This window comes from Dipodomys merriami, unplaced genomic scaffold (assembly GCF_024711535.1).
Source record: "Dipodomys merriami isolate MVZ:Mamm:240054 unplaced genomic scaffold, mDipMer1.0.p SCAF_99, whole genome shotgun sequence".
Lineage (NCBI taxonomy): Eukaryota > Metazoa > Chordata > Mammalia > Rodentia > Heteromyidae > Dipodomys > Dipodomys merriami.
The window spans coordinates 4,576,158-4,587,834 of record NW_027206612.1 but is presented as its reverse complement, the minus strand read 5'-3'; the positions used below and the strand labels follow the sequence as shown (position 1 = coordinate 4,587,834).

General features: G+C 61.6%; 2 protein-coding genes across 2 annotated transcripts; both read right to left on the bottom strand.

Annotated features, from left to right (window-relative positions):
• Positions 1-1,750: 1,750 nt before the first annotated feature.
• On the bottom strand, positions 1,751-8,286 carry Tmem18 (transmembrane protein 18). The gene is made up of 5 exons (XM_070014708.1): positions 8,185-8,286; positions 6,262-6,382; positions 5,027-5,081; positions 3,970-4,063; positions 1,751-3,884 (listed from the first exon to the last, which is right to left on the bottom strand). Exons 1-5 carry the CDS (start codon positions 8,239-8,241, stop codon positions 3,789-3,791), a joined length of 423 nt encoding a protein of 140 aa, XP_069870809.1. The 5' UTR covers positions 8,242-8,286; the 3' UTR covers positions 1,751-3,788.
• Positions 8,287-8,720: 434 nt separating this feature from the next.
• Positions 8,721-10,778, bottom strand: LOC138822138 (spidroin-2-like). The gene has a single exon (XM_070014693.1). The coding sequence runs from the start codon at positions 10,776-10,778 to the stop codon at positions 8,721-8,723; it is 2,058 nt and encodes a 685-aa protein (XP_069870794.1).
• Between the last annotated feature and the right edge of the window lie 899 nt (positions 10,779-11,677).

Below are 11,677 nucleotides of genomic sequence, written 5' to 3'. Positions count from 1 at the left end.
AAGACGGCGACTTAGCAGAGATACAGCTCAGGACACATGCACACCTGACACTGGTATGTCTGGAACCGAGTTAGCAGTGCTTTTACACTTGCCAACTACCCGAAAAGAGCTGTTTTAAGTTGAATTCACATGTAGGCATTATTTTCAAATCAGTAACAGAAAGGTAAAGTATGCTTCTAAGGTTGCAGATCTCTGCACTGCTTTTTAGTCAGGAAACTGTCTTCAACATCAGGAATTGGTAGAGTCGACTGTCCCTGGACATGTGTATTATGAAGTGCTGGCATAATTACGAAGGACTGAGAATGGCGTCCCTGTGGCGGTGGCCTGGCACTGCCTGGGGCACCATCTCCTCTACCAGCAGAAAGAGCACAACGCAGGAGACTGGTGGCAGCCATGGGCAGTGGAGGGGTGGTGAGGAAAGCCGAGGCCCCGCACAGCGCATGGAGAAACCCTGGAATGACAGCGCGGTGAGACCGGGGCCGGCCAGGAAGGGCAGTGGCTAAGGACAAGCAGCACAGCCAGACCCGATGCCACCTGGCTGCACGCAAGGGCCAGGGGTGAGGGTTCCTTCTGGACACTCTGTCCACAGACCTGCCATCTGCCTTCCCAACACAGGTGCCCTGAACTCACCCAGGGCCCTCCAACAGGGGCCAGCAGCCGGGCGATGCCAGCCTGAGGGGGGGACTCAGGAGCTGAAGCAGGGCCATGGGCCATCAGGAAGCCAGGGGCGTGGGTCCTCCCGTGGTTTCAGTAATGAGAAGTATCAGTGAGAACCAAGCTGTTACGCGCAGAGCAGTGGGGTCAGCAAGAGGGGCTGCCCTGCTGTCCAGCAGCTGGCCGGAGAGGGGGGCTCCCAGGGGTACCCACCACCGCCAGAGTAACACACCTGTCAGGTCCTGCTCAGCTCTCCAGAAATAATACTGAAGTATCTGTAAGATGGAAGAGTACTCAGTCCAGGAAAACCTGCGTGGGTCATGATGAGCTCCCTGGCACGTGGATGCACATGACCACCACATACATGAGTGGATGGATGGAACCTAGCCCAACACGCCGGGCTCAGACTGCAGTCTGCCAGACCCCTGGTGGCACCGCACCCCACCCCACTCAGGTGAGTCACCCACAGGGCCTTGGGGTACCGTGAGTCCTGTGTCCCTGTGTGTGATCACTCAGGTGAGCCACCCACAGGCCCTTGGGTTACTGTGAGTCCTGGGTCCCTGCGTGTGACCACCCCACCCAGGTGAGTCACCCACAGGGCCTTGGGTTACTGAGTCCTGTGTCCAGTGTGACAGCCCACCCAGGTGAGCCCACCCACAGGCCCTTGGGTTACTGTGAGTCCTGGGTCCCCGTGACCACCCCGTGCTCAGCATCTGCCCCACCCACACGCTGTCTCCTGTGCTGAGGACAGGCAGGGCTTCAGGCTTCCATGCCCACCGTCCTGAGGCCTTGCCTAGGGGAAGGACCGGCTTCATATCCGGGAAAACCCTCATCACAAGGGTGACTCAAAGCCCCCTTTTCTCCACCTCTCAGCAGTCCTGTGAACTCAGCTGTCCGCACGCATGTCTGGTGAGGGGACGCGTGTCCAGTGAGCCTTCAGCCTTCCCCTCCACCCCACAGCAAATGACCCATCAGCCCACACAGCTCTGGCCTGAGTTTTCTTCTACCGCACTGGATTTTGAGGTGTGTGACGGCCACGGTCAGAAGGTCAACAGGCCACAGCCAGAGAACGGTTCCAGGCACAACACCCCATACGTGACTTACCAAATCCATGTTTTATTGCATAATAATCACATGTTGGAATGTGCAAAATATTTTTCATCGTACATCAGTCTGCTTTCCTCTAGTTTATAAGTAAATACACCAAGACCATTTCTGTATTTAAGCAGAACACAGAACAGGACACTCTTGCAAATTTCTCAAAGCAGCTCTGGTTTTACAAACTATGAGAGAAAGGTCTGGCTTGCAGATCCTCCCGAACACAAGGGAAAGAGACTATGAAGACAACAGTCACCAAATAAACTCCATTTAAAAAAAGAATAGTTTGTAACACACACACACACACACACACACACACACACACACACACACACACACACACACACACACACACACACACACACACACACACACAGAATATCCGAGTTATGGTTATACTGTGTGTAAATTCAGGCAGATGGCCCCAAATACAGACCATACTGTCTACAGAGTGGAGCGGGAACACCAACAGCAGGGCACCCACAGCCGCCTGCCCAGTTCTTCCATTCCAGCCATGCCGATGCCTGCACAGCTGGCAGGCCGGGAGGGGAACACCTGGTACGCAGCCCAACAACCCTTCAACCTCCTATTCCAGACTTTGATGTAATCAACACTGTCAAAGCACTAGTAACATTAAAGCATCCTGAATTAGTCATTTTCAGAAACACAATCAGATACTCCCTCAGATATAAAGTATATGGCTGGTTGGGTGCTGGTGGCTCACGCCTGTCATCCTAGCTACTGAGGAGGCTGAGATCTGAGGACTGTGGTTCCGAGACAGCCCAGGCAGGAATGTCTGTGAGACTCTCATCTCCAGTAAATGATTCAGAAGAAGCCAGAAGTGACACTGTGGCTCAAGTGGCAGAGCGCAAGTCTTGAGCATTGAAGCTCAGGGACTACGCCCAGGCCCAGAGTTCAAGACCTAAGTCTAGCAAAAAAATAAAAATAAAAAAATCATAAAGTATTTGACTAAACACCATTATGTCAGAGAATGGAATCCAGGGCCTGGCTAGGCAAACAAATCAAGAAAGGGCTGGGAAAAATTTCAGGTGAAAAGCTCCAGTGTTCTCCATCAGGAAGGTTCTACCAACTCATGTCTACAGATATCAGAATTCAATCAACAGTCCCCACTAGAGGCTGAAACCACATAAAACACACAAAGAAATACACGCATGGCTCAGCAGTTTTACAATGTACCAAACTGCCAACTTTTAACCTTCCAAATATACTTTCATCTGCCTACTTCTTTTACCAACTAGAACTATGTTTCACCTAGGAACAATAATCCTATTCAAGTTCTGTTACAAATTATTGCTCTACACCAAAATTAAGGGTCAGCAACATTCCCTAACTGAACACGATTTGTGCTTGAGCCTCCAGCCCTGGTCATCCTCAGCTACTGCCCCGGGTTCAAGTCCCAAGCGCACGTGGCAGAGGTGCCGTTGAGCGTACCTTGGCCCGCCGCAGAGGAAGAAAGACCAACACCGGAGGAAGAAACAGAGCCAGTGTGCACCGGCCAAAGCCAGGGTGGAGACCACCAGGGCCCCGACTCCACGTGAGGAGGACAAAATCAAGTCCTGACTTAATCCCACCTGCCTCACAGGGACAGGATGTGGAGTCAGCCTGGGAATGGCTGACACCGTGGGCAGACAGCCGCTGTGAGGCCACCGGTGCCTGTGGAATCCCTCCAGTGACGAGCAAGTGCCGGCCCGGGAGGCAGACCTGCCGTGGGCACAGCGTGAAGGCGCTCCAAGCACGGCTGTGTATCTGTCAGCTCCCACACGGGACACCGACTCCAGTTCCTAACCATGAAGACGATGAGGCCCTGAGGCTCGGCCACACAGCTAAAGACACATCCTGAAGACACAGATCCCCGCTGGCGTTAAGAGGTGGCTTTGCATGTGCTCCATCACGGTGGGCATCAAACAGAAAAGCCAGTTTCCGAACCCCAAGTCCACTGCTGACAGGAGGCCCAAGCCATGTGTGGCTTGGTGTGGCACTGGAAAACCTAACCCAGATTGAAATCAGCTCCTCAGTTACTCCTCTTTTCTCCTCCTCTTCCTCTCCTTTCTTTTCACCTGCAAGTTCTTCAGTTCAGTCATCACATTCAAAGTCTTGTGAACCCACATTATCTAAAACAATCAGTAGGAGACATGTTTAAGAATTGGAAGCATATATCCAAAGAAAAATAAGAAGGTAACTCTGCAGCATACCTACCACAATGACCATCGCGTTGAGCAGCAGCGGTGCCGAGAACACGAGAGAAATGAACATCCCCCTGGAGTCAAAATACTGGTGCTTTGAAAACGACCTGTTGAAAGGAAGCAGATGACTTAGTGGAACAAATGAAGCCTGCCTGCGAGGACAGCAGACCAAAGAGACGGAGGGTGGGCGCGTGGGCGGCCACCACAGGTGCCCCAGGGTTAGCTGCAGACTCAGCATCAATGCCAAGACACCAGGGACTTCACAGAGGACGGCTGTAATTACACAACAGCTGCACTCACACTCCTGGCACCTAAGAAAGGCCTGTGCTTGGACTGCTGCCTTTAGTTGGCACAATGACCTTGCCTGTTAGATGGTACATGTGAGAGACTGAAGATCCCAACCTGCCAAAACAGAGCTGGGAAGTGGCAGCCAGCCCGGAAACACACCAAAGAGCTGTTCTCTTTAATTCAGTAGCAAACAATGATGCAAAACCTGCTACCTGCCGGTAGTGGGCTCTGGGTTTTAGCAGCAAAGACAAATCCCAGGGGCTAGGCCTTTATTCGAAGGGGAGGGGCTCAGGTGACTGAAAGCACACCCTAGGGAGCAGGTGGCATGACTGGGGGCCCTTGGAGGGGCCCACACGGGCGGTAGCGGCAGCAGAGCTGGCAGGACACCACCAGCACCCGGACAGGAGGGGTGGAAGGTGGGCCGTGGTATCTGTTCCACTGCGCTTTCCTGTCTGAGTTGGGAGCCTGCTGGGAAAGCTGCTTGGTCAGGAGGGTGGAGCGGTGGCTGTGGAGGCTGTGTCAAGTAGTCAGGGCTCACAGGGACCACCTTCTTCCATGAAAATCGCTTTAAAGTAGCCCACAGAATTTTCTCACACCATCTCAACTATCTCAACCACCACCAGAACTGGCAGGATTCAAAAGTGGCTGTCGTTCTAAAACAGTTTTTTTCAAGGAGTGGATCCACAGGTGCTGCAGGGTTTCCGCAACGTGCTTCCTGACAGCCTGTCTCCCCGAGTCTGACGCTCTGCACGCGCTTCCTGTGCCAAACACGGCGAGCTCACCTCCAGTGTACTGCGGCCACTTCATTGATATACTCAGCACAGTAGACCAACGCCACTGGGAGAAAGAAAGCACGTTAGAAAAAATTGTGAAGTTATACAATACATACAAAATATAAAAACAGAACAAGACTGACAAGCCTTCAAGATTCCTCAGGCCCCAGGGACCACCCTGCTATGGCAGAACATGACCATGGCTGTGATCTGAGAGAAAAGCCCACGCTCTCTACACAGCTGACCGCCCAACGTAGGCCCACGTAGGTCCTGCCTGACCGTGCAGAGAACTCGGGAGGCAGAGGGGCGGGGGCAGGAGGCGGGGGGCAGCGGCTGCGTCCAAGCCCAGAGCCACTCCATGGATCTTAAGAGGCTTCTGGCTCTGGAGGCCTGGACACTCTGTCTGGCTGCTCCTCCTGACTGGACACCTGCAGTCCCTGCAGGACACTTTTCACCCAGCACTTTGCCTTCCTGTCAGAATGCGCAGGGGAGCTGATAAGGGTGAAATCAGGTCTGGGGTCATCATGGAAAGGCTCCATTGCGTTGAGGTCTGTTTTTCTCACTGCTACAGCCTGGCATTCCCTGGGACATCAAGGTAAGGACTCATGTGAAACAGACACAGAAACTCTGCCCACCCCTATTTGCATATAAATATGTCTGTGCTGCCAACTCTCATGTCTTTATCTTGCTCAGATCCCTGTTCTGTGCCTATCGAGTTGCCTGAAATCAGCTGCTGCATTTTTTCAATCAAGCACATCTTGCAATGTCCACAGAATCAAGCCACGGGTTTGGCCCAGATAACCTCATCGTCTTTTGTCTAGTGTATCAGTAACGACAGAACACTTAGCTCCTTGCGGCTCTGCTCTCTGACGATCCACCCCTGGTTTCCATGCATCTCTGACCCTAAATTCCTGCGGCCTTTACCGGTAAAACCATCTACAGGAATACCCATCGATACAGAGACAACCACTGTCTCACTGAGCTGGCATTCAGCACCCTCCCTGGCCAGTATGGCCGGACGCTCTCCATAAACTCTTTTCATATGCAATGCCAAAACTACTCTGGTTTCCGTGCAGAACACCAATGGAAGGGTTGGGGATCCTGTGAAAATATGCACTCTAGAGGTGGAGCGCGCACATGCGTGCACACACACATGCACGCGTGCACGTGCACGCACACACGCGCACACACACCAACCACGTCACAGCAACCGGAAAGCAGGGGTTCTGTTCTGTCCCCCTCACCTAGGCACAGGAAATGTCCAATCTGTAGTTTGTACCTCTGAGAGGAGAAGCAGGTGAGGAGCAGGCACAGCAGGTGGAAGACCAGGAGCCCCACGAGCCAGGGCTCCGTCCAGTCCGTCTGCTGTGGGAACAGGCAGGTGAAGAGCAGTTAGCAGGCTGGGGAAGGAGGGGTGTGGGTGCGGCTCCTCACAGGCCCCTCGCTCGGGGCAGCAGTGCTGGGCCCGCGGGGAGCAGCTGGGCCTCACCCGTGGGGAAGGGAGGCCCCTCCACCACACTCATCTCACCAGTGTCAAACGGGTTTTAGGACCGAGCACAGACTTCAGCTCTGGACTGAATGCAATCCTGTGAAACCAGGGCCAGCCAGGGCCAAGGGGCCAAGGTGAGGTGGCCCTGACACCCCCTCTGCCGGCCCGGACATTCCCGGCCGGACACTCCCGGGGCCCACACTCCCGGCCGGACACTCCCGGCCCCACACTCCCGGGGCCCACACTCCCGGCCGGACACTCCCGGGGACCACACTCCCGGGGCCCACACTCCCGGCCCGGACACTCCCGGCCCCACACTCCCGGGGCCCACACTCCCGGCCGGACACTCCCGGGGCCCACACTCCCGGCCAGACACTCCCGGGGCCCACACTCCCGGGGCCCACACTCCCGGCCGGACACTCCCGGCCCCACACTCCCGGGGCCCACACTCCCGGCCGGACACTCCCGGGGACCACACTCCCGGGGCCCACACTCCCGGCCCGGACACTCCCGGCCCCACACTCCCGGGGCCCACACTCCCGGGGCCCACACTCCCGGGGCCCACACTCCCGGCCAGACACTCCCGGGGCCCACACTCCCGGGGCCCACACTCCCGGGGCCTACACTCCCGGGGCCTACACTCCCGGGGCCCACACTCCCGGGGCCCACACTCCCGGGGCCGACACTCCCGGGGCCCACACTCCCGGCCGGACACTCCCGGGGCCCACACTCCCGGCCGGACACTCCCGGGGCCGACACTCCCGGGCTGACACTCCCGACGGAGGCAGCTCCTAACCACAGCGCCCTCCCTGCCAGACACCCGGCCCGGGCCGGACCTTCCCAAAACCCTCCCTACCGGACGCTCCCCCCGCCCGCCCGGCCCCGCTCCCCCCGCCCGGCCCCGCTCCCCCCGCCCGGCCCCGCTCCCCCCGCCCGGCCCCGCTCCCCCCGCTCTCCCCGCTCCCCCCGCCCGGCCCCGTTCTCCCCGCCCGCCCGGCCCCGCTCCCCCCGCTCCCCCCGCCCGGCCCCGCTCCCCCCGCCCGGCCCCGCTCCCCCCGCCCGGCCCCGCTCCCCCCGCCCGGCCCCGCTCTCCCCGCCCGCCCGGCCCCGCTCTCCCCGCTCTCCCCGCTCTCCCCGCCCGCCCGGCCCCGCTCTCCCCGGCCGGCCCCGCTCTCCCCGCCCGGCCCCGCTCTCCCCGCCCGCCCGGCCCCGCTCTCCCCGCTCTCCCCGCCCGGCCCCGCTCTCCCCGCCCGCCCGGCCCCGCTCTCCCCGGCCGGCCCCGCTCTCCCCGGCCGGCCCCGCTCTCCCCGCCCGCCCGGCCCCGCTCTCCCCGGCCGGCCCCGCTCTCCCCGCCCGCCCGGCCCCGCTCTCCCCGCCCGCCCGGCCCCGCTCTCCCCGCCCGCCCGGCCCCGCTCTCCCCGCCCGCCCGGCCCCGCTCTCCCCGGCCGGCCCCGCTCTCCCCGCCCGCCCGGCCCCGCTCTCCCCGCCCGCCCGGCCCCGCTCTCCCCGGCCGGCCCCGCTCTCCCCGCCCGCCCGGCCCCGCTCTCCCCGCCCGCCCGGCCCCGCTCTCCCCGGCCGGCCCCGCTCTCCCCGCTCGGCCCCGCTCTCCCCGCTCCCCCCGCCCGCCCGGCCCCGCTCTCCCCGCTCTCCCCGCTCTCCCCGCCCAGCCCGGCGTTACCCAGAGGACGGCGGGGACGCTGTCCGGGAAGACGCGGACGGAGAAGGCGGACGGCATGGCTCCGGCGGCCGCGCCCGCGGCCCGAGGGGAGCGCGATCCTCCCGCGAGACCCGCGCTGGACGCAGCGGCGCCCGGCGAACTCTCGCGAGGCATCCGGGTGCTTAAAGGCCCCGCCCGCGCGGGGAGGGAGGCGCGCGGCGCGAATCTAGAGAGCCGGGAGGGGCGGGGCCGCGGGGAGGGCGGGGCCTCAGGGGCGGGGCCGCGGGGGAGGGCGGGGCCGCGGGGGGCGGGGCCTCAGGGGCGGGGCCGCGGGGGGGACGGGGGACTGGGACCAGGGGACATTCAGATACAGCCGCCAACCCCCATGGGGTGTTCTGCTCTCTGCTTGACCAGGACGTGTGGAGCCTGCTGTGTGGAGCCTCCGGGGAGCTCTGGGCGTTGCACAGACCCCCTCTCCGGCCCGCCCTCCCCTCATCGGACCCTTTTAGGTTTTGTCTTACCCTCGACTTAGCCTAGTTTTTGACTTTTGCTCAGATTTAAGCAGTTTTCCCTATGCTACAGTTAGAAAACCCAGACGCACAAGCTGGTCCCTCAGTCCATCTGCAGCACGTGTTTAAGGGGTGCCGGTGCTGGCTGTAGACCTGCCGCCGGGAGGTCAGTGGGCAGGGCGCAGCATTGACCCGGCAGCAGCCCCGAGTCCCAGGTCCCAGGCCCGCAGAGTCCCAGGTCCCAGGCCCGCAGAGTCCCAGGTCCCAGGCCCGCAGAGTCCCAGGTCCCAGGCCCGCAGGGTCCCAGGTCCCAGGCCCGCAGAGTCCCAGGTCCCAGGGCGGCAGAGTCCCAGGTCCCAGGCCCGCAGAGTCCCAGGTCCCAGGCCCGCAGGGTCCCAGGTCCCAGGCCCGCAGAGTCCCAGGTCCCAGGCCCGCAGAGTCCCAGGTCCCAGGCCCGCAGGGTCCCAGGTCCCAGGCCGGCAGAGTCCCAGGTCCCAGGCCGGCAGGGTCCCAGGTCCCAGGCCCGCAGAGTCCCAGGTCCCAGGCCCGCAGAGTCCCAGGTCCCAGGCCGGCAGAGTCCCAGGTCCCAGGCCCGCAGAGTCCCAGGTCCCAGGCCGGCAGAGTCCCAGGTCCCAGGCCGGCAGGGTCCCAGGTCCCAGGCCCGCAGAGTCCCAGGTCCCAGGCCGGCAGGGTCCCAGGTCCCAGGCCGGCAGAGTCCCAGGTCCCAGGCCCGCAGAGTCCCAGGTCCCAGGCCCGCAGAGTCCCAGGTCCCAGGCCCGCAGAGTCCCAGGTCCCAGGCCCGCAGGGTCCCAGGTCCCAGGCCCGCAGGGTCCCAGGTCCCAGACCGGCAGAGTCCCAGGTCCCAGGCCGGCAGGGTCCCAGGTCCCAGACCCGCAGAGTCCCAGGTCCCAGGCCCGCAGAGTCCCAGATCCCAGACCCGCAGAGTCCCAGGTCCCAGGCCCACAGAGTCCCAGGTCCCACGCCGGCAGAGTCCCAGGTCCCAGGCCCACAGAGTCCCAGGTCCCAGGCCCGCAGAGTCCCAGGTCCCAGGCCCGCAGAGTCCCAGGTCCCAGGCCGGCAGAGTCCCAGGTCCCAGGCCCACAGAGTCCCAGGTCCCAGGCCGGCAGGGTCCCAGGTCCCAGGCCCACAGAGTCCCAGGTCCCAGGCCGGCAGAGTCCCAGGTCCCAGGCCCGCAGAGTCCCAGGTCCCAGGCCCGCAGGGTCCCAGGTCCCAGGCCGGCAGAGTCCCAGGTCCCAGGCCCGCAGAGTCCCAGGTCCCAGGCCGGCAGAGTCCCAGGTCCCAGGCCCACAGAGTCCCAGGTCCCAGGCCCGCAGAGTCCCAGGTCCCAGGCCGGCAGGGTCCCAGGTCCCAGGCCGGCAGAGTCCCAGGTCCCAGGCCGGCAGGGTCCCAGGTCCCAGGGCGGCAGGGTCCCAGGTCCCAGGCCGGCAGAGTCCCAGGTCCCAGGCCGGCAGGGTCCCAGGTCCCAGGGCGGCAGAGTCCCAGGTCCCAGGGCGGCAGGGTCCCAGGTCCCAGGCCGGCAGAGTCCCAGGTCCCAGGGCGGCAGAGTCCCAGGTCCCAGGCCGGCAGAGTCCCAGGTCCCAGGCCGGCAGGGTCCCAGGTCCCAGGCCCGCAGGGTCCCAGGTCCCAGGCCGGCAGGGTCCCAGGTCCCAGGCCGGCAGGGTCCCAGGTCCCAGGCCGGCAGGGTCCCAGGTCCCAGGCCCGCAGAGTCCCAGGTCCCAGGCCGGCAGAGTCCCAGGTCCCAGGCCGGCAGAGTCCCAGGTCCCAGGCCGGCAGGGTCCCAGGTCCCAGGCCGGCAGGGTCCCAGGTCCCAGGGCGGCAGAGTCCCAGGTCCCAGGCCCGCAGAGTCCCAGGTCCCAGGGCGGCAGGGTCCCAGGTCCCAGGGCGGCAGGGTCCCAGGTCCCAGGCCGGCAGGGTCCCAGGTCCCAGGGCGGCAGGGTCCCAGGTCCCAGGCCGGCAGAGTCCCAGGTCCCAGGGCGGCAGGGTCCCAGGTCCCAGGGCGGCGTCCAGGATGCACTGGCCACACACAGGGCTGCCCGGAGCTTGGTCAGCACTAGGGGCAGCAGGCAGCCCCTCCTCCCCTCCCATCTGTTCCAAGTGAGAGTTTTTCCTTTACACCGTTTGAAATCATTTTCTTGGGATTATGGAATAGACAAATCTGTTGTTTTGACTCTTTCAAAGGTTCTTTAGAAAACTTTAACCGTAAAAAGTGCGTAAGTATGGTTAGCAAGTTTTAAAGAGAAAAATAGAATAAGTTTACTGTCACATATTCACTTCAAGCGACAGTGTCTTGTGTTCCGACCTCGGTGCTTTTACAGGGGTTGCTGTGTTGTCTTGGCTGGGTTTCTTCTGTCGTCTGGTCAGACCCCCACGTGCCCCGGCCACACCTTCTCCCTTTGTGAGGTGGATAAATAAATGACTGGATGAAGAGGTGAACACTTGGTGGCCAGGCCAGTCCGCCGGAGCCCTGCCTCTTCAGTTCTGGGACTGCAAGCATGCACCTCTATACAGTACCTCAGGAGCAGATGCAGGTACTTCTTGCAAATGATGTAGGAAAGCAAGCGAAGGAGCCAAGTAGTTGCTGTGAGTACTGCTGTGACCAGCAGCTCCTTTTCCTGCTTTGTCCCCAGACTCGGCTGCTGAAGGGGGAGTTTTACAGAAATGGCTGGGAGCCAGCACCAGTGCCAGCCCAGGCCTGCACACGGCCCTGCAGCCCAGCATCCCAGGACCCCAGACCCTTGCTTACAGCTCAGCATGCACTTCACACACGGACCTTATTCTCTCTTACTTTGATGTGTTGACACGAGATGTCAACACAGGACCTGTAGTTGAGAGCTGGCATAGTGACATGCTATTTGGGGTTCTTGCTGGATTTCTAGACAAAATGGCAAGAAACCAGACTCTGTCCAAGCTCTGCCCACATTTGCGGCCAAAACACCAGGGCCTGGGTTGGCAATGCTCATGGAGAGGCCAGGCCCAGCCTCCAG

Excerpts from the sequence above, each read along its gene's own strand:
- Tmem18 (XM_070014708.1), bottom strand. The coding sequence starts at position 8,241 with ATGCCGTCCGCCTTCTCCGTCCGCGTCTTCCCGGACAGCGTCCCCGCC. Across the intron at positions 4,064-5,026 it reads GTGGCCGCAGTACACTGGAG|GTCGTTTTCAAAGCACCAGT; the intron begins GTGAGCTCGCCG and ends TCCTTTCAACAG. Across the intron at positions 3,885-3,969 it reads TCAACGCGATGGTCATTGTG|ATAATGTGGGTTCACAAGAC; the intron begins GTAGGTATGCTG and ends TGATTGTTTTAG.
- LOC138822138 (XM_070014693.1), bottom strand. The coding sequence starts at position 10,778 with ATGGGAGGGGAGGAGGGGCTGCCTGCTGCCCCTAGTGCTGACCAAGCT.